At 49.3% G+C, this 25455-nt stretch overlaps 2 protein-coding genes across 11 annotated transcripts in view; one reads left to right on the top strand and one right to left on the bottom strand.

The window, feature by feature from the left end:
* Positions 1 to 8224, top strand: part of TSC2 (TSC complex subunit 2) — a 46669-nt gene extending 38445 nt beyond the window's left edge. For all 9 annotated transcript variants that reach the window (XM_083413950.1, XM_083413949.1, XM_083413948.1 and 6 more), the window contains 9 exons: positions 1267 to 1769; positions 2423 to 2498; positions 2710 to 2796; positions 3658 to 3844; positions 4373 to 4512; positions 5194 to 5272; positions 5737 to 5828; positions 6169 to 6267; positions 6645 to 8224. In XM_083413950.1, coding sequence (XP_083270076.1) covers positions 1267 to 1769; positions 2423 to 2498; positions 2710 to 2796; positions 3658 to 3844; positions 4373 to 4512; positions 5194 to 5272; positions 5737 to 5828; positions 6169 to 6267; positions 6645 to 6809 — 1428 coding nt within the window. In that variant the 3' untranslated portion in view covers positions 6810 to 8224. The remainder of the gene's footprint in view (positions 1 to 1266; positions 1770 to 2422; positions 2499 to 2709; positions 2797 to 3657; positions 3845 to 4372; positions 4513 to 5193; positions 5273 to 5736; positions 5829 to 6168; positions 6268 to 6644) is intronic.
* Positions 8225 to 10985: 2761 nt separating this feature from the next.
* PKD1 (polycystin 1, transient receptor potential channel interacting) overlaps positions 10986 to 25455 on the bottom strand; it is a 109215-nt gene continuing 94745 nt past the window's right edge. For both annotated transcript variants that reach the window (XM_083413941.1, XM_083413942.1), the window contains exons 35-46: positions 25242 to 25369; positions 23750 to 23952; positions 23302 to 23496; positions 22485 to 22624; positions 21924 to 22051; positions 20556 to 20730; positions 19534 to 19659; positions 19033 to 19207; positions 18040 to 18327; positions 16892 to 17026; positions 16241 to 16555; positions 10986 to 15557 (exon numbers count right to left, since the gene is read on the bottom strand). In XM_083413941.1, coding sequence (XP_083270067.1) covers positions 14967 to 15557; positions 16241 to 16555; positions 16892 to 17026; positions 18040 to 18327; positions 19033 to 19207; positions 19534 to 19659; positions 20556 to 20730; positions 21924 to 22051; positions 22485 to 22624; positions 23302 to 23496; positions 23750 to 23952; positions 25242 to 25369 — 2599 coding nt within the window. In that variant the 3' untranslated portion in view covers positions 10986 to 14966. The remainder of the gene's footprint in view (positions 15558 to 16240; positions 16556 to 16891; positions 17027 to 18039; positions 18328 to 19032; positions 19208 to 19533; positions 19660 to 20555; positions 20731 to 21923; positions 22052 to 22484; positions 22625 to 23301; positions 23497 to 23749; positions 23953 to 25241; positions 25370 to 25455) is intronic.

Here is a 25455-nt window from a genome sequence, read left to right as displayed (position 1 = left end):
TTCATTTCCTTGTTTATTGGGCCAAATTCACAGAAAAATCTCTATGCGCTTTACATAAAAGAATACACACACACACCATTGACAGAACTTTAAAACACATGTATGGGCTAACTTGGACTGATGGGTTGTAGCCCAAAGCATGAAGAGGCTTTGGCTGAGGCTGCAGTCGAGCTTTCAGGGAAATTTTGATGCTTCTCTTCATGATCATTATCAGCAGCAGCAACAGCTTATTTATAGCTGAGAGACTTTGGGGTTGTATCCATTGTTGTACAAGTGGAATTCTGCTTGCACAGCAGGACTTCCTCTTCTCCTCTCTCCCATCCCCCCCTAAACGCTCCAGAGGGGAAGTCTTTTGCACGGTAACATAGGAAGCTGCCTTATACAGAGTCAGACCATTGGTCCATCTAGCTTGGTATTGTCTACACTGACTGGCAGCAGCTCTTCAAGGTTTCAGACTAGGTTCTTTCGCAGCCCTCCCTAGAGATGCCACTGACGATTGCACCTGGGACCTTCTGCAGGCAATGCAGATGCTCTGCCACTGAGCCGACAGCCCTTCCGTGAACAGAACAGCATGTTGGGTGCAGTCCTGTGACTAGAGTAGGAACGGGGAACCTTGGGCCCTTCTGATGTTGCTGAACTCCCATCAGCCCCATCAGCCAGTGTCCAAGGATGATGAGAGTTGTAGTTCAGCAATACCTGGAGGGCCCAAGGTACTTCTGTATTAGAGCTTGGCAGCTGGTGGCCTCCTGGACACACAATCCAGTTGCCAAACCTCCCTCTGTCTTCCTTTTTTCACTGGGCTGCTTGGGAAATGGAAACAGGGTTGAGGGTGGTCATCCCCTCTCCTCTACCAAGGGTGCATTCTTCTCCACATACTTCAGGCAGGGCTGCCATATAATCATAGAATTGTAGAGTTGGATGGGACCCTGGGGGTCATCTAGATCAACCCCATGACATGCAGGAATCTCAGCCGAAGCATCCATGGCAGGTGGCCATCCAACCTCTGCTTGAAAACCTCCAAAGAAGGAGAGTCCACAACCTCCCGAGGGAGACCATTCCAATGTCAAACAGCTCTTACTGTCAGAAAGCGCTTCCTGATGTTTAGCTGGAATCTCCTTGTAACTTGAATCCTGCGGAAAAGGTCTAGCTTCCCAGTGCCTGCTTGGCCAGATGGGTTGCTGTCAAGGCTCATCTTCTCTCAAGTTACCTTTTCAATGACCACCTCGTCTCCTCCCTTCTCTCCTCCCTCCACCCCTGGCTTTGTAGTCCTCGTCAACATCCAGCCAAGAAGAGAAAATTCTGAAACCAGATGATTTGGCCCCCATGGGCATCCCCATCGAAAGAGCCCGGAACTTGGAAGACAGCCGCGAGTTTGAGGCACTCTCTTTCCAGCCTTCCCAGCCCCTCAGCAAGTCCAGCTCGTCTCCGGAGCTTCAGACCCTCCAAGAAGTCCTCAAGGACCCTGGCAGCGAAGAGCCACCTGGGAAGCTGAGCAGTGACGGGAAGTCCAAGTCTCAGTCGGGACACTTGGAAGGGGAGGCATCCGGGAGCTGGCTGGGCAGAGGGGAAGATGACCGCCCCTCTGGGGCACCCAGGGTGGGCTGCAGTGCCCCTGTCTCTTCTCCGCGCTCCCCAACGGGCCACCGCCCCCGAGGGTACACAATCTCTGATTCAGCGCCCTCGAGGAGGGGCAAGAGGATAGAGAGGGACCCCTTCAAGGGCCGCGCAACAGCTTCCAATGCGGAGAAAGTGCCAGGAATCAACCCAAGGTGAGTGAATTGTGCATGTGAAGAGGCTGCATCAGACAAGGGAGTGCTCTTTCATTTTTCTTCTTGACCACATCAAATACAGATTCGGTGTCCAGATCAGTGGGTCTTAAACATTTTTGGGCCTCCACCTCCTTGGTCCCATAAGCAAAAACCCTAGTGCCCCCTACCCTCAGGGGCGTAGCGTGTTGGGGAGGTGGGGCTTAAGGGGCCATGGCCCCAGGCATGTTTTTCTAAGGGGGCATGACCAGGCACCCCCATGATGGGCTCCCTCATCAGAGCCTAGCTCTAGTGCACAAGAGAGCTGCAGACACTAGCAGCTTCCTCCTGCCTAAAACCACCAGCCACAACTCCATTCCCGGGTCAAAGCTGTCCCTGGGACAGAGAGAGGAGAGTGACTGCCAGGTATTAAGCCCTGCTTCTCAGTGTCCTGGAAGTGATTGGCTGGCTAGTGTTTGAAGCAGAAGGCTGGCATTGATAGGCCTTTTCACCTGATCCCACCACATTGTGCCTGAATTTGTCCAGTTGCTTTTGGCAGGGCTCACTTGTATGCTTGGCTATTGCTGTTTGTAGCGGTGGAGAGTTCTACATGCTAAGATTGAGCCGAAACCTTTAGAGATAATGGAATTAAATCTATTTGAATGTTTCCTCCTTAGCTTTGTGTTCCTGCAGTTGTATCACTCTCCTTTCTTTGGTGATGAATCCAACAAGCCCCTCCTGTTGCCAAATGAGGTAGGTTTGAGCATGTCATTTAAAATATTATAAATAGTAAGGGCTGCTGCCCCTGCTTGCTCTGTTTACCAACCCCACGTGTCCTCTAGCCCCTTTGCTAACCCCCATACCTGGCCAGCCCCTCCTCCCTTTTCATAAAAGGTGCCAAGGTGGCTCTGACCATGCTTGCCGTTCTAAAGGTTTCCTCATTTTTATTTTATTTTATTCTTAGACGTTTGAGAGATCAGTTCAGCTGCTGGATCAGATCCCCCCCTACGATACCCACAAGATTGCAGTACTATATGTTGGGGAAGGGCAGGTAAGGGCTGTGTGCATCAGCTTCCTGGGTTTTTTTGGGTGCTCAGGGATAAGCTGTTCCCTTCAGGAAACCCTTCCCTTCTGCTGCCTGCAAAGTTTGGGGGACCCTGGATGCAAAAGGGCCTTCTCAGTGGCAGCCCCCTCATCTCTGGAATGGTCTCCCCTCTAAGGTGCATCAGGCACTGAAATTGTTAGGAAGTGAAGATGGACTTTGCCCAAATCTTTGGGAGGGAGGTGAGCATTATTATAAGCCCCTTGGTTTAAAATGTTCCTCTTGCCCACTTCATTAAATTATTTGGCGTTGGTTATTTTAATCATTCTTATGCATATGTGATTTTTAGTTTTATTGTATTCTGCTTTAATCATTTAGTATCTTTTGCCCTGAGACTATTTGCTGAAGGGTGGATTAAAAATACTGTAAATATGTCTTCTAAAAGTCAGATAATTGTTTATTTCCTTGACATTTGACAGGAGGGCGTTCCACAGGGCGCTACTACCAAGAAGGCCCTCTGCCTGGTTCCCTGTACCCTCACTTCTTGCAGTGAGGGAACTGCCAGAACCACATTGTAAAATGGACTTGCAGAGGATCCATTTTGTGGAGGGACAAAAGAAGCTTCCTTACATGGAGTCAGATCCTTGGTCTGCCTAGCTCAGCATTACCAATACGGACTCTCCAGGGTTTCAGGTCGGGGTCTTTCCCAGCCCTGGGCCAGCCTTCTGCATGCAAAGCAGATGCTCTACCACTGAGCTACGGCCCTTCCACATCCTAAAAAGGCGCCAGGTTTTCCCCTAGGTAAAATAATGTGGAACCCTCGAGCCTGTTGTCCACACAGCTGCTCTCGTGGTTTTGTCTCCACCCCAGAGCAATAACGAGCTCGCCATCCTTTCCAACGAGCACGGCTCCTACAGGTACACGGAGTTCCTGACCGGCTTGGGAACGCTCATTGAGCTGAAAGACTGCCAGCCAGACAAGATTTACCTTGGTGGCTTGGATGTGTGCGGGGAGGACGGGCTGTTTACCTACTGCTGGCACGATGACATCATGCAAGGTAGGCCTGAATGAGGGAGTGTCTGTGTGTTGAGGCTGGGTAGCCTTTGTGCCCTTGTTCTTTCAGGGATAGCGCTTCCCACTTTGCGGAGGGCTCTCTCAAAATTGGCCCAATGCAATTTGAAACCTAGTTTGTGCAGTGTGTAAGTTGAATGCCCCCCACTGTGAAGAATAGCGGGCCTGAGGGTGCCTTTAAGGGCAGCAGAGAGGGCAGTTGATGGGTTTGCCCCAGGGGGCAACACTCCCCCCCCCCCCAAGTCCCCTGTGTAAGCCCCATTGAGGCTCTTTTTTTTACTTTCAGCATTGCTGCTCATACACTAAACAGACCTTCAACGGGGTGTTTTGGGATTCCAGCTCCCATCAGGACAGCTGTGTTCCCTTCTGCCCTGGCTGGGCCTGGTGGGAGTTCTCATCCAAAACATCTGGAGGTCACCAGGTCGGGGAAGGCTGGTTTAGCATATGAAACGTTTCCTCCTCCTGTGGCTTGAGACTCTGAACTGCATGTAGCCTTCCTCCCTCCCTTCCTTAGCCATTTTCCACATTGCGACTTTGATGCCCACCAAAGACCTGGACAAGTACCGCTGCGACAAGAAACGTCATCTGGGGAACGACTTTGTGTCCATCATTTACAACAATTCAGGGGAAGACTTCAAGCTGGGGACCATCAAGGTAAGGAAATGTGCCTCTGCTGAGTGGCTTGGGCCTGACAGATGGGCAGTTTGGTTCTGGGATGGATTTTTCCACCCGGAGATCATGTGGCGGATGGGAGCAAGGTTTTCCTGCAAGAATCACAGCTCTGTGATAAATGCCATGTCTCCTGTTCCCAAACTCAGAGGATTCAGGGGTGCCCCAAACATTTCCCTTTGCCCTCATGGCCATGAGCCTCGAGCTTGGCTTGCGTCTGAGAAAACTGCTCCATTGTTTGGCACAGGATGAGACGGCCAGATTCTTCCTACTTTGTAAACTCCTTCCTTTCCGTTCCCAACTGCCAGTCACTACACATCTCAGTCTTAACTGGGAATATCTGAGAACCTCAGTATCCCTCGACCTGGAAACTAAACCCTGCCTGCAGGCTGTAGGATCTTCCTCCAGGAATATCAAAGTGTATTCTGTAATGAGCTTTTCACAGTAAACTGACTTGGGCTGATTAGGGGAATGAAAGCTGTTAAGGCCCAAACCCTTCAGCCTGATGGAACTCAAGACAGGCTTGCTTTGGCCTATCCTTACTAAGGTGGCTGCAAGGGACGAGAGAGTTCCCCTGCCTGTAAGAGACGTCTCAGGCCCAGGCATTGCCCCTGGGCCTCGCTGTCTCTCTCCCCGCCATACGCCCTAATGTTCTTCCCTCTCCAGGGCCAATTCAACTTTGTGCACGTCATCATCAAGCCGCTGGATTACAACTGTAACCTGCTCACTCTGCAGTGCCGGAAAGGTAGGCCCAGGCCTCTCTCTTCTTTTTCCCACTAGAGTTCGCGAAGGGTGGTACCTCCAGAGATTTCCACTGGCCTGGCTGTCTCAGAGCCTTGGGAAGGATTTTAGCTTATGTCTTGGGTGCGCAGGGGAGGAAACAGGATGTACAATTTCAGAAATAAAATTCTTAATGTTAATGTTGATTTTTTGGCTTTTATTCCTGGACATCTAAAAGCCACGTTTTCAGAGGTGTAGGGAGGAAAAGGTGTAAAGAGACAAGTTTGTGGAAATGATGATGCAATCTCTTACCTGACAGAATGCCTGGTTTTAATAATTATTTCAACTATGTGATGTATTTTATTCTGTTTTAAGTATTTTGTTTCCTGCAATGGCTTCGGCTACACAAACAAATAATATTCATACAATTTGTACAGTTATGGACTGAGGATGCTGCAGTCTCCCTCTCTTTCTCTCTCTGGTCTGTAGATATGGAAGGGCTTATCGACACCAGTGTGATGAAGATCGTTTCCGATAAAAACTTGGCTTTTGTCGCCCGCCAGATGGCTCTGCACGCCAACGTGAGTGCTCTTGTGGGAGCTGGTAACAGATCATCTTTCATTTGAACTTGGCAACTCAGCCTTTGGCATCCTGTTGCCCTCCAGCTGCTTTGGGCTACAGATCCCCTTGACCAGAGCCAGCACAGTCGCAGGAAGCCGGGGCTGATGAGAGTCCAAAAGGCCTGGAGGGAATCTGGTTGGCAAAGGTCCTGTCTCTCCAGCCTTGCTGGCTGATGGGAGCCATCATTCAAAATGGCTCAGAGGGAGTGGCAGGTTGACAACTGACTGCTGCACTTGGATGGCGTCTTAAACCAGCCTGCCTGAGTTGACCGTCCTCTTTGCTTCCCACTGTTTCCCTTAGATGGCTTCTCAGGTCCATCACAGCCGCTCCAACCCCACAGACACGTACCCGTCTAAGTGGATTGCCCGCCTGCGGCACATCAAGAGGCTCCGGCACAGGGTAACACTGCCTTTTCACTCTTAGTGTATTCCCTCGAGTTTCTTTTTCTTGTGGCATGTGACTCTTTCCCCTCTAATTTTAACACACACACACACCACCCCCAATACGGGGGTAATAATCACAGAATTGTAGAGTTGGAAGGGACCCAGGGGTCATCTAGTCTAACCCCCTGCAATGCAGGAAACTTTTTGCCCAACGTGGGGCTCAAACCCCTGACCCTGAGATTAAGACTCTCATGCTCTGTTGACTGAGCTATCCTAGGAGTTGTTTGGAAAATACCAGCCGGTCTCTTTGTAAAGATTTCTGAAAGCACTGAAAATAAAAGGATTTTTTTTTTTAAGGTCTTGAAATACACTCTCTACTTTCCCTTCTTTCAGATCAGAGAAGAGACTCAGTACCAGGCTTCTGGTTTCCCCAGCATGCACCCTCCCGCCCCAGCCAAAGCGTCTGCCCACCTTCCTCAGGACCCAGCTCCCACCTACGAAACGGGACAGAGGAAGCGCCTCATCTCCTCGGTGGACGACTTCACGGAGTTTGTGTAGCGTCGGAACATGTCCTGCATCAACTTGTCCGGTGGGCAAAGCCTTCTTGTTTCCCCCATTCATCCAGCTGCTGCGGAGAGGAGATTCCACATTGGCGACACTCGGAGACGGGTTTCCCCGATCCAGGACACACCACTGCCGCTCTGGTGGCTCATGCTCCCTTTGAAAGCTGCTGGTCCACAGTCCTGTCAGGCTGCCATTCTCCAGAGAGGAAGGTGGAGGTGTCTTGGATTGCCATTGCTGTCGTGCGTTTTTTAAACTAACACTTTGAGGATGCGTTGCTATGAGTGAATGGAGGCAGATCTAAGACACACAAGATGCTCGTTGAAGGGATGGAAGAAAAGGTGTCTCAGTAGCCTGACATGAACTCCCCAGCAGCGCCATGAATGTTCCTGGCTGGATGAGTCCCAGGCCCCAGTGTGCATGCGTTTTTGCCTCCAGCTCATGGTGAGGAGGCCTGGGGGTTAGTGACTTCGTTTTCCTTTTCCCAGAGGATAATGGCGGTGTGGATTTTGCTGCTGGCGAGTGGTCTTTCCTGAACAGTTGTTCTTTGCAGCAGGTCAAGATGCCAAACACTGAGCTTGTGCAGAAACAATTTGGCCGTGCTCAGAGTCAGGAGACACTTTGGGCCGATTTCGCTCTAATCTATTCGCTGCAGAGTTGGGGAGGGAAGAGGAGCACGTTGGCCTTGAAAAAGGAGATCCCTGGCTTTTCCTTTTTAAATTGTCCCTCGCTGGAAGAAATTTAACCTCTTCCTTTCCTTTGCTGGGACAAGCTTTTATTGCCATTGAGGCCGTGGGCTGTGTCGGCCTTTGCCAAACTGGCGCCCTCCAGTTGCTTTGGATTGCAACTCCCTCTAGCCCCCCAGCCAACGTGTGCTGTGAGTTGTAGTCCAAAACATCTCCAAGGCTTTCTGGTCATTGCTTAGAGGAAGACCAGCCTTCCCCATCCTGGTGCCCTCTAGATGTGACTGGGAGTACAGTTGGCATGGCCACTGTGGTCGGGCTGATGTTACAGTCCAGCGACACCTGGAAGATGCCAGGTTGAGGAAGTCTGACCTGGGCGCCACTTGAGTTGCGGCGGTGCTGCAGTAGAAGAAGCATGGGAGTTTGCCCTGTGGGATGTTCTGCTGACTTTTGCTGCCATCCTTCTGTGGTCACTGGCGCTCCCTTCAGGACTGCAGGCGGGCTTTCACAGGACTAAACCCAAGGGCCAGCAATGATGTGAAGGTTTGATTTGTAGCTAGTCTTCCTTGGAAATAGCAAATGGTACAGAAGGTAAAGCCTTCCTTTACTGGGATTTTAAAAGGGGGGTCACCTAAAGATGACTGGATGTCACTTTCCTTTGTATCCATCTTGTTTGGCAAATGTCTTACAACACACTTAATGAAATAAAGTGTTTCTTTGACAACCAGATTTCCAGTTGACATCTTGCACCATTTGTAACGTTCTCCTTCCAATGTGATTAAATGTCGGATCACCTCTATCTATATGCTTCCTGACACTCTCAGAGGACTCTTAAGATGTTAGTGAGACAGGGCTTACCCTTGCAGAAGCCATGCTGGTTTTGCTTCAGCAAGGCTTGTTTTTCTGTATGCTTTGTAATTCTGTCTTTAATAATGCTTTCCACCAGTTTCCCTGTAATAAATGTTAAGCTAATTTTTTTTTAATAATTGGTGATACACTGGCCACTTTACGGTCTTCGTATGGAAACTGATATTGGGGACAAGTTGCATATTTTTGTAGAAGATCAGCAATTTTACATCAGAATTCTCTAAGAACTCTTCAGGGGTTGCTATTCAGACCAGATTTGTGAGTAAGGCCTAGAATTCCGCCTTACTAGTCACCACTATTCGTTCCTCATGCGAAGCTCAGGTGAAACTTTGTTCCAGCACAGGGGGACTGCTCTACATCTTCCACCATGAAGACAAACGTGAAGAATTTGTTTAGCTTCTCTGCAGCCTCCCTTTCTTCTTTTAGCACACCTTTGACCCCCCTTGTTGTTCAAAATCTACATGCCTCCTTTGCTGGTCTCCTGCTGCTAATGTATTTAAATATTTTTTTGTTGGTGGTCCTTGTGCTTTTAACAACGTGCTCAATTTCTTTGTTTCTGTAAATCTTATTGTCTGTTTGCATTTCTGCTGCTGAAGCTTGTGTTCCTTTTGGTTCTTATTTGGACGAGACTTCCATTTTCTGAAGGAATCCTTTTCTTACCTCATCTAATAGCTTTTTTGACTTTGGTTGTTAATCACGTTGGTGTTCTCTTGGCCTTCATGGTAACTTCCCTGGGCTGCGGTGTGCATTCTAGCCATGTTTCTAATATCTTGGTTTTATAACCCTCCCCGCAATAATTTTGGAGAGGCTTAACCCTTTTGACTTTGTCTTGAAAGTTCCTTTTTACCAGTCCCCTCATTTTTTGCAAGTTTCCTCCTTTGAAGTAAAATGTGACCATGTTGTATTTTCTTGGCCATTGCCTATTTACATATATGCTGAACTGGATAGTACTGTGCTCACTGTTCCCAGTGAGTTCAACAACACTTACATCTTGCACCTGGGCACCACTTAAAAGCAAGTCCAGGGTTGCTGCCTTTCTGGTTCCTTGAGCTGCTGTTTTGAAAAATTGCCTCCTTCCCTACAGACCTTCAGGTGTTATTAAGATCAGCAGAGGGAGTCCTCTTGGTCGTTCCACTGCACTCAGAAGCTTGTGTGTCATGGCCCAGCTGAAGACATCATCTGTGGCTGTCCTAAAGTTTAGGAATCTCCTCCCTACAAAAGTAAGTGATGCAGCTTTTGGTGAAAGCTTTACCCTGGTCTTTGACATCTGATATGTATATGCTTTTAAGGCCCACCTAATGTATGTGATTCTAGGGTGTTTTAAACTGTTTTTAACATTGTGTTTTAGTTGTTGCAATCCTGGGACCTTAGTGTGAAGGGCGAATATGCAGGTGGTGATTCTAAGGCACACTCATTTAGGGTTTTTAGAAATGTTACCTCTTAGTTGTGACTGGAACACAAATATGACCACTGTATTTGTGGGTTAATGAAGTCGCCCAGTGTTGGTTGCCCATGGAAAGAGTCCCTTCTAATGGATAATTTCTCTCTTCCTTGGAGTGACACCCTCCTTTCTCGAAATCCACCTTTTCTGTGGTGGTGGTGGAGCCGTTACTCTAAAAGTGGAGTGCTGCTGTTGTGTCCCTGAAGGCCTTGCCTATCACCAACCTCTCATCTTCTCCGGGTCAGCCACCTTGGCCTCAAGGTGTCATAAAGTTGTAGGACAATGGGGAGGAGGAAGAGGATCCCGGCGAGGGGTGCAGCTGTGACTGGGACCCACTGGGGCAAGCCACGGATGTGAAAGGAGAGGTTGGGGTTGTGGAAAGTACACATGGAGTGGCAGAGGGTGGCGCGGGAATGGGGGTCAGTATGCAGGGACCAGAAGAGCAGGGCTCCTCATCGGAGCCAGAGGCCCGTCTCCCATTACCAAGGTGGGCTTTGAGGTGTATAGAGCAGTGGGAGGTGTGCTCAAGGAGGCTGAGGCAGGAAGGACCCACTGCCCAGGTGGGGCTCATTAGCTCGGGAAGGAGGTGTGTGAGTCCTTGACTGGAGCAGGTGAGGCTCACCTGCCTCATCCAGCCCAGATGCTGCAATCCACATGCAAGGTATAAAGGGGGAGCCAGAGCTGAGCTGCTTTGTCTGCTTAACTGCCTATGTTGACAGACCTCGGCTTGGATGGTCTAAGACTTCTATGGGACTGTGCCTTGGGTTTGACTCTAGACTGTGTTTCCCGATTGCTAGACTTTGGACTTGGCTTACTTAGACCATTGGGACTTAGACCGTTCTTGACCGTTGGGACTTTGTTTACGTGGATTGACTGTCGGATCGTGTTTCCCGACGGTTGAATTGTAGACTTGACATACTGTATATGCCAGCGGGACTTGCTGCCAGGGGACACAAGGGGGCAGACGTGTCCTATGATGGCCAGGCACTCACTGCATCCAGTGCCTACCCATGACTTCCGTCCAGTAGGGCAGACAGTTGTACAAGTAACATTCTGTGGAGTGCACTCAGCACTCCACCCGGCTTTCTAATTGCATACCTCTTGTTGTTTGAGTTTGCGAACTTGGGTGTGGGTTGCTATTTATTGGGTTTCAATTAAATTCACTTTAGCAAGACACTTCCATTTGCTTAATAAGGCACAGAAATCTTTATTGAGCTGTCCATTAACTTTTTAAAGTAGACTTTGTCATTTCTTTTTCACCGTTACAAAAAAACAACATATGTTTGCAAAACTTAACATTAATCACAATTGCTGCTGCTTCTGCCGTTGCTACCAGAAGCCTTGATAAAAGCCACCTGCCTCTAAAGAGAGAGCTGGGTTGTGGTTTTTGTTTAGCTGGCAAGAGTTCTGTGCTAAGCAGCAAGTTACTGTAGGCATCAGTGTGGGGTTTCGGACAACAATAAATAAGAAACCATCTGCCTGTGAGTAAATACCAAAATATACATTCAAGAGTTTATCTGGCAGGTAGGGACGTGAGTTGGGTCCGCTGCTGATGAGAGAGGGGGGCGGTGGGCAGCGGGCATGGTCTGCGCTGAAGTAGATCTATCTACAGCAAAGCACCAGGGACATTCTCCTTCCTCCCATACCAGCTCCTTCCTTGCTACCTTCACGTCTTCTGTGCTCCAGAATGCTCCTCCTCCCTGGGAGGAAAACACCCCCCACTCCCTCCTTAGCGTAAGAGCACAGCTCTTGTGCTAAGGCGCTTGCTTCCCTGACTTGACTAGGATTTACCCTCGTAAGGACCTACATTAAAAACAACAACCCTAGAAAACTATGAGAACTTTTTAATTTAGCAGAGAAAGAAGTGCAAAATCCCTTCACTTGGTTCAAGCCATACCCATCTCTAGCTCACTTCAGTCACTTCCCACACACACAGGCTGCATTCTTTAAATAAGCCAACAGATCAATATCTTCTTTCCTCCAGTTGTGGCAACAGAGGCCTGCTCTGGTCAAAATTTGCAGCTTTTTGCATTGCATTTGCAGGGAATGCAGGGAGCCCAATGGCTCGCTCACGATAAAAGCTTCCAATGTGCGCTCAAGTCTAGTGGATGATGACTGGAAAACCTCCCTGTTGAATCTCCTTATCAAGGACCCATTACAGAAAGTCTTTAGCCCTGCAGCAATTTATCTCCTGGCCAATGCAATGCAATGCCCTTTTCCCACCCACTGACCATCTCCTACCTCCGAGCGATCTTTCTTTGTTCCTTCACAGAATGAAGCAAGTGCATTTTCCACTTTGTACCTGATGAGTAAAGCAGCTTGGAATATTTTAGAAAAGAGTTTGTTAAAAAATAGCACCCTTTATAAATAATGAAATATTATAAAAAGATGTGCCTATAACCATATTTTCCTCATTTTTAGGACGATGGTTACAGCCAGAAGAATTAGCAATTAAAAAAAAAAAACCATTCCAGGAAAAAAAATATCTCTATTTACAACTCCTACCAATGATGTTGGCAATGGAATAACCAAGTCAGCATGTAGAAACGGCACTTGTGGAAACCCAGTCAAAGACTAGGTGTAGGCCTTGATATCAGAGTTCTTTTTAGACTTAGCAATGTCTAGGAGAAATTATGGCTAGTGCATTGCAGAGAGTCCCTGCCCCCCTGCCCTGGATGTGGGGAACAGAAAGATCTCTCAAACTTCCTTTGGCACAAATCCCAAACACACGGGCGCTTTGCTTGCACACCACAAACATTTTAGCAAGAAGGCTTTTAACACACTTTTTTTTTTAAATAACTCCTATCTACATGTGTTGAGCACAGTACCAAATGCTATAAAAATATAGCAAACATACAAAAATATACATTATTTTTCTCCTTGTAAAAATCCCGTATAAATTACTTGCAATATACATAACATTAAACTGGCCTATGGAATATGATGACAGGAGCAGTGCTATTTTTTTGGGGGGGGGGCAGCAAAATGTTTTGAACAAAGGAAGCCAGGATTGACTCCCAAGAGCAGAGTTAAGGTTCTAGAGAAACTACAAGCCAGCTGTAGCTTCCAATGGAAGGATGTAACTCATTCACATCAAATGAATGGTGGTGGTGGACTTGATTTTTAAAACGCACTTGTTTTCTGGGACGCTCCAAAAGCCACTCTGAATCAAAGCTCATTTCCTTGTGTAAAACAGGGAAACTGATTGAGGCTAGGATAATACCAGCACATGTACAGTGGCAGCACAATGCTTTAAAGCAACAGCCGTAGCATCTATTAGCCCATGCTGTGATGCAGACTGCTGAGGTTTGGCCAGGGACAGACCTGTGGGAGCTTACAGACCAGCTGGCGGTTGAGCAGCCATGCTAAAATACTTTTGCACAAAATTTGCACAGAGGTGATGCGATGTCACCTGCTTACTGAGCATTCATCCTGATACTTTTAACACAGAGCTTATGCAACACTGCCAGCTGGTGCTGCTTTTCCCGCATTTCCCACTGCAACTTTCCATTGCTTTTTTCTCTCCCTTGATTTTTGCATGGTAGAAAAGCAACGTGCTCCACTGCATTGGGAAGTCCAGGATAACAATCAAATTTTGTGTGAATAAAAACCGTCTGCCTAAAGGGAAAACCACCTGAAAGCATAGCTTTGGCTGTGATGTCGACATGTGCCCTAGCCTCAAATCAATTTTTAAATTGAATCTTTGCTTCTGAGCTGCTTGGGAGCATCACTTCTCTAAGCTTGGAGAAGCAGATTTTCCCTCTTCTGAAAAAGGGAAGAGTACAAACGTACAAACATTAGCCATTTGTACGCTTCACGATATGTGGCACTGCCAAAAATGTGGGCTGTCCACTGGCCCTTGGAGCCTTGGAGGAGCCACCCACAAGGAGGGTAGCTGGGGGCACTCCCCTGTGCTCATATTCCAGTGGCCTGTTTCAAATTATGATCTACAAACAAACAAAAATACTGCTTCCATGATATATTATCCTGCTCTTATTTTAAAAGTTGCATGTGTCACCGTTAGCTAAGGAAAGCATTGATTAAAGTGCTGGGCAGTAAATAGAAATAGTAAACCATATATATATATAATATATATATATATATAATAGACACACAAACACCAAATATAAACACACTCAGGCACCTCAACATATACAATGATGGATGCAACACACCAAGCTATTCAATTGGGGGTTTTTTTGGAGGGGGGGGGAGAAGGGAGACACTGTTGGAATAAGTACCCAGTGAAACCAGCTCACAGGGACAGGTCTCTGCAAACAGCATCACCCCCAGCCCCATTTTTCAATAAACACTGTTGGCCCATCCAAATGTCTGCTTCTGTTGACAGCATTTTGGCTGAAGAACAGGGGTCCCTTCTCTTAAAGACTCTCAGGCTGAAGGAAACTTTAGGGTTCCTTTTAAATATACCCATGCTGAAATTCTGGAGGAGGGCATGGCTGTCTCAGGAGAAAACTTCCCGAGGGAGAATTGGTTGACTCGCTCCTCTGTAGTTTCTTCCTCCAAAGTGCACCTTCTTCGTGAAATGCCTAGAAGGGGAACCTGACCCCTTTCAGGCGCTGCTGTCTCCACTTCCCAGCCCAGGCTCAGCCTGCTGAACCCTGGAGATCTCTGGGCTTCTTTGCCTGGATGGTGCAGCTTTTGCCTTCAGCAAATCTCAATGAAGAACCATTTAAAAGTAGACCAGGTTGTATTTCTGTTTTTGATATTCTGGCTTTGCTTCCTTACAAGTTTTTTTCTTCTTCCTTTTTTTCCTGCTCTTGCCTGGATTCTGGTTTCTTTTCTGCCTTTCACTCCAAGGATGCTAATGCAAATATTGCACAGCTGGGCTCACCTTTTCTAGCTCCTGCTTGCCCTTTGAAAGACGGCATGATCTTGTCTGGCCTCTGAAAAAAACTTAATACTGATGCACTGCTAAGGCCACGGGCCGTGACTGTGGAAAGCAGTGGGTGGGAACTCTGGTGGCTCTAGGCAACAGCCACCCTCTCGTCTGTTGGCAACAAACTCACCAAAAGGCTGTTGCTCTTGCGTACTGTCCCCGTAAATGAGAGGCAAAGTTTTTGGCAACCGAGACTGCAAAAGCCTTTTCCCTTCTGCTTACGTAGGGGGGCCACCTGACTGCTGCAACCCTGTGGAACCTGGCTGCTATTTGCCACTGGGATGGACCCTGTTGTTTGCCCGCAACGGCTTCTTCTTTTTGACTACTGGCACGGCCGATGCGTGTGTCTTCTGCAGAGACAGCAGGGCGCCCTGGCTGATGCCCTGCGGGGGGGCTTGGATAACCTTGATGGGTGACGTGGAGCTGCTGCGGGGCCGAGAGGGCAGGAAGCGGCTGCTGTTATTAGGGGCGAAGTTAGAGGAAAGCACCCCAGGATCTGCACGGATTGGGTGGTGCCGGCTTGCTTGCTGTCCACCCCTCTTCCTGGCCTGTCCGCTCCGTGTGCCCTCTAGCTGGCATTCAATGTGGTACACATCAGCGGTCACCTCATTCACCTGGTCAAACCGGATGAGCAGTGTTTCGAAGAGGGAGAGGAGGCGCTGGATGTCGGCATCCACTTCGGAGCTGTCCCGGGCGCTGGGGGCCAGGCTGAGTCCATCCAGTTGGCTGGAGGAGGTGGAGGCGCGGGAGCTGTCAGAGGTGGCGGTGGGCGTGGGGCCTTGCAAGGAGTGGGAGTCCTGGCTGGAGGAGCGGGAGGGCAGCGGCTCCATGCCTTCGAAACGCACCTTGTGGCGGAACTGCAGAGGACAGAAAGGGGTCGTTTCAATGGCTGGGACTGTTTTGCAGAGCAAAAGGCTGGCAGAGAAACCAAATCCATGAGTTTTGCTCCCGGCTGTCTCATTGCCGGTGTCTCAGAAACCCTCCCTTGCCTGACACCATCCCTTTCGGGACACAGGGTAGCAGCAGCACCCCCAAAAGTCGCTGGCTTTGATGCACAACCAAGTTTAAATTGGCTTCCTGCAACTCTGGTCTGGCACACCAAGCGCCAGAGGGTGCAGGAAGCTGTACGTCTCCTGCATTTGCAGAGAACGTGGTATTTGGGTGCAGAACTTCAGCTCCACCATCATCACAGCTTCCTTTTCACAAACAGCACCTTGGCTGCCCTGGAAGACTTGACAGGATATCCGCAAGATGGGTGGGCAAAATAAGTTCCCTGTGTTTGGAGATGGGACAGCAGTCCTCCCCATGACTAGCAAAACAGAATAAATTATGCAGAATAGGAAACTGTGCATAATTTATGCAGGTTGCAGAATGTGTTTTTTTCTGCCTTTGGCCAGACTGTTTAAAGAAGTAGTATCATCACAACAGACCTTGCATAAGGGCTAGTCTGGAAGAGTTCTTCCCAAGGGTTTGGAAAGCAACTGCATAGTGCACATTCCCCCACCCTCAAGCACAACTTTTTTTGGGAAGTGGGGTTTACCTCCTTGGCTTTGGTGAACCCCATCCACATTTTGAGCCTCCGGACAAAGAGCTCCACCATCTCGTAGTCCTGGGACTCGAAGGCTGGCCGGTACATCTCGAAGCGGGTCTCGCGGTAGTGGTGCATGAGCACCGCGGCAAAGAGCCGCAGGACCACCCACAGCTCCAGCATGACGTAGCTGGCGTAGAAGAGGTGGGAGAGCCCTACGGATCCGGGGAGGAAGAGGGGCAAGCTGCTGCTGCTGCTGCGGAAGGCGGTGAAAAGGAGCTGGAGAGTGCTGGGGAAGCTGGGGAAGGCCTCGGAGTTGGAGAAGAGCTGGGCAAAAAGGAGACACAGCAGAAGTCTGAATATTAGCTCTATGTGGGCTGCCATTGTGGGCAACCATGTCTCATTTCACGTGCTGCTGTTGCTTGTGTGTGGGGGGGGGAGGCTTAGTAGGGCCTCTCCCTAGAGCACCGTGTGGCTCTCCAGACGTGCTCTTGGATTTCAACTCCCATCAGCCCTAGCAGGTGGTATGGACAAGGCTTGGGGACGATGGGAGTTGTAGTCCAAAGGCATCTGGGGGCATGGCGGCAGAAGCCTCTAAGCTGGCTTTTGGAGAGAACCTGGCCAAACTAGTCAACCCGCCCTTCTCTCTGCCCGCAGGCTTACCAGGAAGCCGAGCTGTGCATAAGCCAGAGTCAGGATTGTGAAGGCCAGCCCTGCAGCAAAAAGCTCCTTCGTAGACCTCTGCAAAGTCTTTCCAAAAGTGGACCATTGGCGGATGAAGCGCAGCTGTTGGGAAGCCTGTAGGGAAGGAAGATGAGAACAGAAGCCTGTTTAAAGCACTTGGCACCCCATGAACTGGCCCCTTTGCAGATCAGTCTGAAGGGCCATTTTGGGGGGTGGCGGGGGTGGCTGCTGACACCTGCTCTGTCTCTCTGGGCACCAGATGAAGACCTTTGTATTTTCCCAGACTGTTAAATCTCCAAAGGAATTCCTTTCTCAATACTGTTGTTTTTAAAGGTTTCTTCTTTTTAAAATCACACTGTAAGCTGCTCTGGAAATGTTTTGCCTTGAAGGCTAGAAATAAATAAATCCATGCTCCTCTCCGCAAGGGACCACAACTCCTCCTCCTGACAGGACAGCAAAACTCCTATACATGATTTGTTTCTTCCAACTCTTGCTAGAGAAGAAATGGGCTTAACACGTCCAAAGCGGTGGGGCCAATCTTGCTGCACTTAAGGGCTGAGGCTCTTTGCCATCTGCTGGCCAACAATGTTTAAGCAGAAGTTGGTTCTGTCTTCTGCTGAGTCGCTCAATCCCATCAAGGCTCTTTCTCATCCCCTCACAAGCCCCAAAGCAGTTCTACATGGCAAATCTTTAGGAAAAAGGAAAAGTCAGCCAGCCCTCCTGAAGTATGAAAGAAGAGGCGAGACTGCTGAACTACAACTCCCATCACTGGCCATGCTGGCTGCTGGGAGTTGAAGTCCAACAACATCCTGAAGGGCCACAGGTTCCCCACCTCTGCAATTTGCTGAGATGGCTTTGATTCACCAGTATGTCTGTCTAATTTGGCTGCATCTTTCCTCACTTTCCCAGACTGCTGCCTATCAGATGTTGTTGGGGGGTTCCCAATGCTCCCACCAGCCAGCCAGCATGGCCAATGGTGAGTGCTGGTGGGAGCTGTAGTCCAGAAACATCTGTTTGAGAAGCCTGCCTCGCCTCGCTCTTCTGTTCCCTGAAGCAGTGACCAAACAGGCATTGTCCCAGGCTGCTTTTCCTGAAATGCATCATGCATGCCAGCGATCAAACTGTACCTTGACTGTCAGCACGAAGAGGAGGCAGGCCGCCAGGCAGCGGAAGGCGATGTGAAGAGAAGCCACCTGGTAGAAGCTGGTGAAGCCCTGCTTGTCTCTCAGGTACTTGGCCCACTGCCGGTTGGCCAGGGTGACCTGGCTCAAGTGGACGACCACGGTGCCAGTGGTCAGGAGGATGAGCAGCCACTGCCAGTAGCTGCCCACACTGGCAAAATAGGCCCGGCCTGCCTTCTGGATGGAGAGAGACTCTGAGACCACAAAGTAGACGACCACAATCATGAAGAAGACCTGGATCGGGAGGGGAAAGAGTCTGTTAGTGCCACAGAGATGGCAGCTTCTGGGGCAGCAGCCAAGAATGGCCTACTCAAGAGGAGACTCATTGAACTGAATGGGCCCAAGTGTGCCATGCTTATTATTGTCAATGGTTCCACTCTGTGCAGGACTTCCATTGGAAACAACCCCAGGCTTCTATGCATTTCTGCTTGTTACGGGATGTGAGCTCCCAAGTATGGAATTTAACACCAATTTTAAACTTTATTGGACAGGAAGTAGAACTATGTGAGCTCCTTCCCTGCTTTGATTCCCTTATTGGAGTCTATAAAAAGAGTACAATCTCCATTCTTAACAACTCTGTGTGCCCTAAAGCAGCCTTCTGCAACTTGATGTTCTCCATATATTTTAGGACTGCAGCCCCCACCCCAATCCTTGGCTAGCACAGCCATGTTTTAGACTACAGCTCCCATCAGCCCCAGCATCATGTTTGGGGCTTATGGGAACCATAGTCCAAAACATCCAGAGGGTGCCATGTTGGGAAAGGGGGACAATGCCTCAACAAGTGACACCTGTCCTCATCCCTTCCCATACTCAAATTCTTCATGTGGTTGGCACTAAATAAAACAGTGTAAACAGGAGAAGCAACAGCATCTATGTGCTCCCCAGTTGGAAGAAAGATCCTCTGGGAAGAGGCGAGAGAAACCTTTCTTTCGGACTGACCATCATGAGGAGCTGCAGCGTGACTCCCTGGCTAAGCGGAAGGGGCGGGAGAGCAGCCACAGCCACGGCCGGCAGTGCGTGCTTCACTACGGGGAACTCCAGCCTGAGTGTGATGACCGCATGGAGGCCCAAACCGGGGTTGTACTGGGCCAGCTCCACAAAGACTGCTCGGCTCCTGCAGGAGGTAGAAAAGTGGGTCAGCAGCAGAAGAATAACATAGGAAGCTGCCTTATACAGAGTTGGTCCATCTAAGTCAGTACTGTCGACACTGACAGGCAGCAGTACTCCAAGGTTCCAGCCTGGGAGTCTCTCCCACCCTTATCTACAGATGTTGGGGACCAAACCTTGGAGCTTCTGCAGTCCAGCAAGGAAGATATAGCAGCATCCCGTGTTAAGAGAAGGACTGAACAGGATGGTTCAAGTCTACTTGTTGGATGAGCAAGTCTGCCTAGCCCCTCAGATCGGTCTTATCCGAGGCACCAATTCCCCCAACATGCTTACACGTTGCTGATCCAGTTGTTCCGCTGGAGGATCTCCAAGCGAGCCCTGCTTTCTTCCAGAGTCGTCCCCAGATCCTGGACATAACCACCACTGTCATAGAAGGAGAGGTAGCCCCAGTACCAGGCCCTGAAAGAGAAGCAGGGCCAGGCCTATAGGTCAAGCCGAGGCCTGGATGGAATTCGTCTGGTCCCTTGTCTTCCATGCATTGGCAGGGCTTGGTGCTCTGCTCTGCTCAGCCCTTCTCCGGAGTTAAAATGTCTGAAATTTAACTGGAGGACTAGAATGGGCCCTGTCTGCTCTTCCCACAGTGCCTCACACACTTCTGTCCTTTGTGGTGAGCTTGTGTTCATACACCCAAATGCATTGGGAGCGAGGGGAAGGGATGAGAACTGAAAAAGAGGGGATGATGCCCTCAAGTTTCACTATTCTGGTCTCAAGTTTATCAAGAAGTATCTAGTGTAATTAAATCACCTATTTGGGCTTCTCCACAACTGTCATTATTGAACATGTGGACAAACAACGCAAAAGCTTGTTGCCCTAAAGAGCTTTTGACATGAATGTTAGCTGCAGCCAGGATTTCAATAGCTCAGCAATGGAAAATCTACATTTGCCTTTGTTGTATAGGAACTTACGGACTTCAGTTATTGTGGGGAAAATTACACACAGGCTGTGTGTTTCCAGGGGGATGAAGGATCCAGAACACTCTTAGGACATCTGGTGCGGTTTTATTTCCAATGCTTTGGACTTAGATGCTCAACATTCACCATCCCTGCCAGCTTGGGAAATCTGGATCTCTTGAGTTATATAGGTGTGGCACCATTTCTTTCTCTTATTATTAATTGCTTGTTTGCTTTGCATAAGGCATGATGGTATACCCTGCTATCGTACTTTTGGGTTGCTGGTAATGGTAATAAAGGGATTTTAAAAAATAAAAAATTGAAGAAGATACAGGGAGCTGGCAGGAAACGCCCTTCCTTTGATTTTTGCAAGGGATGTTGCCGGAGGAACCTAGTTCTTCTTACCCTGGCAGATCAGGTGGCGAGTAAGTCCATGATTGTGTGAGGTTGCTGGCAACACTCTTCCAGCCTACTGCGTAACTGGCCGTGTCAAAGCTGTCTGAGCCAAGGATGCATTTCCCCCCGGTTGCAGATGGATCGGTCCCACTAAGGATATGGCGGACGGAACTGGGACACTCCGCTGGAAAAAAGCAGTCAGAAGAGGGTTCTCCATTGGTCGCACTGCTGTGATGACATTGCTGCATTATTATTTTGATGACCTTGCTTAGTTCTGAGGTTTTATTTTAGGGTTCCAGTGTACATTGTTTTAAATGGCAATAAATTTTATGTAACATGCCCTGGGACCGTTTGGTGAAGGGAAGGCTGGAAGTATGGATTTGTTCGTTTAGTGTTTGGAAGGAAAGGTGGAATATAAAAGCAATTAATACATCTACAAACGAGTCCCATGCAGAAACGGACTAGGAAAGATATCTGCTTAAAAGGCTTGTTGTGTGTGCCTGAATCTATATATAAAATAAATGTGTATGTGTGTGAGTTTATTATATATTTCTACTTCCATCTCTCAAACGTTCCCAAAATTACAGCCTCTGGCTTTTGAGAAGAGCATCTAAAATGGCAGCATCCATCCTGTGTTACAATTTCCAGGTGCAGAATCGAGAGAGGCAAGAAATCAAAAGGTTTGCCTGCTAGTCAAGGCTTGTTCCAAGGAAGGCAAGGCCCTCCACCACCTGGGCCTAACACTGTTGGTTGTCTGCACAGACTACAAATTGCCACAATCAGACCCCAGGGGGTTAGCAAGAGGTGCTGGGAGATTAAATCATTTTGGATCTGCCTTTGCCAGCCTGGTGTCCTACAGTCTTTTGGACTATAACTCCCATCAGCCCCAGCCAGCATGGCTGTAAGATGCTGGAACTTATGGGAGCTGGGGACTAGCAATATCTGGTGGGTGTCAGGTTACTGAAGGCTGTTCTAGATGCTTCAAGCCTGCACATGACAACAGAGGCTCACACACCACCACCATTGTTGTGAGTCCTGCAGAGACAGGAAACTGCTTCACTTACAGAGATATTCTAGCTGCCAAACTCTACAGTAGCTGCAGATTCTGAACAATCTTCAAAGGCAGCCTCACGTGCAGTACATTACAGTTGCCTAACCTAGAGGCTACTGGAACAGAGTTGAATGAAGCCATGACCTTCCCATCCAAATCAGGTCACAGCTAGGCCACCAGCCACAGCTGGTAGAAGAAGCTACAGAGGCCACTTGTGCCTCTGGTGATCCAGTAATGGACCCAGGAGTGCTCCCAAGTGGCACACATGCACCTCCAGGGAAGCGTGGCCCCATCCAGGACCATCTTAATGAGGATCTCCCACCTACCTTCTTGGACGCGGATCTGCCGCAGCCGTGGGGACCCCAGGGTGACACTGTAACTTCCCCGGCCTGACTGGTTGTTGTAGAGATAGGGCAACAGCCCCTGGGACATCCAGACCCAGAACTCGTCAGATCTGTGCAGGCACGGTGGGGAGAGAAAAAGGAAGGAGGCGTTTGAGTGGAGACTGCAATTCTGCAGCCATTTTGGCATTAAGCAACCAAAACTCCTGAATGGTTCAGACTTCAGTAGTCACCAGTTTCTGTGGCAAAGAGGAAAGAGGAATTTCTTGGGCCCGGCAAGGAGTTTCTGTCCCTACAATAATGACATCATTTATGCAGGGAAGCTGTCTTACACTGAGTCAGATCCCTGGTCCATCAAATTATGTATTGTCTACCCCCCTCTTCCCCAACCTTGTGAACACCAGACATTTTTTCCCCATCAGCCCCGGGCAGTACGGCTGTTTGGGACTGTAATTCCCACCAGCAAAGCTGAGCAGAGTGCTGAAGAGGAACATTTCCAAACATTGGGCCGGAGACCTGAGCAGCAGCTAAGCTATGCTGAAATACCTCTTGATGCGCAGGAATTGCTCACTGCCCAGCTGCTGCTTGATGGAGCTCTGCAAGAGGAACGCCCGGCTGTTGTGCGAAGCATCGCCATAGTTGGTCAGGAGGGTCGCCAGGAGGAACAGCATGTAGATGAAGAAGTTCTAGCAAGGATGACAGACGGAAGATCTGATTCGCTCTCTTGCTGGGAACCGCCTGTGGCTGCCTCAGCAGAAGAGCCACCCACAGCTTGCACAAACCAGCAGAATCTCACCCCCTGCCTGCCCTTGGAGTGGGACCACCATGCACAGGGATGCTCCTTAGATTGGGAGCTGTTGGATGGGCCCTGCTTGGAACACAGAAAGCTGCCTCATGCTGAGTTGGACCATTGGTCCATGTAGCTTAAGCACTGTTGACACACTGAGTGGCAGCAGAGGCTCTCCAGGACTGCATCCAGGGAGTCTCTCCAGTCCTACCAGGAGATGGCATAGGGGATTCAACTTGGGACCATCTGCTTGCAGAGCAACTGCTCTACCACTGAGCTCCAGCCTGTCTTCTGTGCTCCTCTCCCTATGGAAAGCTGCCTTATCTCAAGTCAGACCATGGGTCCATTTAAGCTCTTAAGGATTTTAGGCAAGGAGTCTTGTCCAGTCCTCCCTGGAAAAGCCATTGGGGATTGAATCTGCGACATTCTAAAGCAGTTGCTCTGCCACTGAGCTTGCAAAGTGCCCAGTGTTGTCTGGAAGGCACACAGGGTCTGCCCTCCTCATCCCCTCCCTTGCTAGTCTCCCTCCTAAAATGCATCAGACGCCGCAAACTGGCAGCAGCTCCCCCTCTTCACCTTGAGCAGGCCATGCAGAAGCTTCACTTTCTTGGCCTCTTCCTTGGCTTGAAAGAGAGCGAATCCCTGAGGGGGCCGGACCCGGCCAATCTTCTCCGACACGTGCTCCACGAACGGGTACTCCACCAGAGTGTCGTCCTCCTCGGGGTGCAGGCGCTTGGCCACCAGTGAGAAGTAGAGGGCCTCCAGCAGAACCTGGGCAGGGCAGAGGGAGAACGTTCAGGGAGGTGGCTTCTTGGACCGCTTGACCAGTGTACAAGTCATCAGTGGGTCCGAGACACATCCGTGAATTGTAATTCTCATGTCCACTGCCAAGAAACTTTGGCGGTTGATTTTATTTCTATTTATATGCTGCTCAATCGGAAATGGGACATGGGTTGGAATAGCAACCTGGAATTGTCCGGAAGCAACCTCTCCCCTCTCCCGCTGAGCTTCCATCAGCGCCTACCTTGGATGGTTCCCACAGCAAGAAGGAGGAGAGGAAGCTAAAAATCCCTGAGATGAGCCACATGAGGGCCACGCTGGAGGTGAAACCCACTCCAATCCACACGGAGACTCCAAAGCAGATGACCAGGCAGGCCAGGCTGATGGCATGGGCCAGGTAGGAGCACCAGAAGGGAAGCAGGCGCTTCCGGAGAGCGTGATCTGTGACTGCAGGAGACACAAGACAGAAGGGGTGAGCAGGGGCTGGTTTGCTTTATTCAGTCTGCTTCTGTGGGGCAGGGAGAGCAGCTACATGCTACACACGCAAGGCAGGCCTGCACAATTCTTGAAAGTTTAGAGCCCTTTTATATAAATAGAGGGGGAAAAATGGCATTTGGAAGAGTGTACCCAATTACTTGTTATTTTTCTCAAGATCTGCACACCCTGTCCTGGTGCTGCAACAGAAGCTGGCAAGAAGCACCACAGGGGCTGGGCAGATGTCCTCATGAAAGGTTGCACATCCATAGAGTTACAGGAGTCAGTAATCTGGCTTTGTTCCACAGAATGGAGTGTGCATGAGGGGAGGATGTAAGAACGTAAGAAGAGCCTGCTGGAGCAAGCCAAGAGCCTAGCTTCCTGTTCTCACAGTGGCCTACCATAAGCCCATTATGGGACACCCGCAAGCAGGATCCAAGCACAAGAGCACTCTCTCCTGCTGTAGTTTCCAGTAACTGGTATTCAGAAGCATTCCTGCCTCTGACCATAGGGGCAGAACATACCCATCATGGCTAGTAGCCACGGATAGTCTAATCATCCTCCATGAATTTGTCTCCTCCTCTTTCAGGCCATCACTGCCTCCTGCCGGTGCGAGTTCCATAGTTTAACTACGCACTGTTCTGACTCTTCCAAGGCAATAGAGGAGGTCTTCAGCTGAGGCAGAGTGGGAGTGTGATAAACTGAAGGTGACGGAATTCATATCAGTTGTTCCCATAGTGGGTGGTACCACCCCCTGGGGGGTGATGGGATTACCTAGGGGGCGCTAAGGGGCTAGGGGGCAGCACAGGGGCATCGGAGGTGTAAATGGCTACCATACTTTGAAAAGGTGGGATCACTGGATCAAGTTCATTAACTTTGTGGAATTAATGAAACTAAATAGTTTTAACTGGATTTTGAATAATTGTGCAATTGTTTCGGTTTTGAATTTTATTGTGTTATTATCTTCCTTAGAGGGCTGTGAAAATTGCTATAATGAATAATGCTTTTCATAGGGTAGGGGACACAGGGATGAATTTATGGAACTAAGGGGGCAGTGGCCGGAAAAAGCTTGGAAACTGCTGGTTTAGAAGAAATCCTATCACAAGGGGATGGGAGGTGGCTCAGTCTTTGGGCGGAAGATGCTGGCCTAGGCATGACTGGAAAGTGAAGGTGACATGATGGGTCTAGAAGTCTGTGCGTTCCCCACCCACTTCTACAATCCCACTTCCAAGCTGGTCACCAATTGCCATATCCCACCCTACCTGTTCGTGTTGATTTGGCTGAGCGGTTCAGTTCTCTGCCAGGGGCTGCTGCTGCTGCTACATTCTGCCCTTTCTCGGTCAGCCGCTGCATCATGATGGTCTCTGTCTTCTCCCCAAGCATGCTGGATCTGCCAGAAAAAAACACAAGGGCATTATTAAGCACTGCATCTCCTTTGGGATGGGGGTCAGTAAGCAGCTGGCCTCGTGCACCAGC

The sequence above is a fragment of the Podarcis tiliguerta genome (genome assembly GCF_965153285.1).
Source record: "Podarcis tiliguerta genome assembly, chromosome: 14".
In the NCBI taxonomy this organism is placed as follows: domain Eukaryota; kingdom Metazoa; phylum Chordata; class Lepidosauria; order Squamata; family Lacertidae; genus Podarcis; species Podarcis tiliguerta.
The sequence above is the reverse complement of the archived record's forward strand: the minus strand, read 5'-3'. Positions and strand labels throughout refer to the sequence as shown.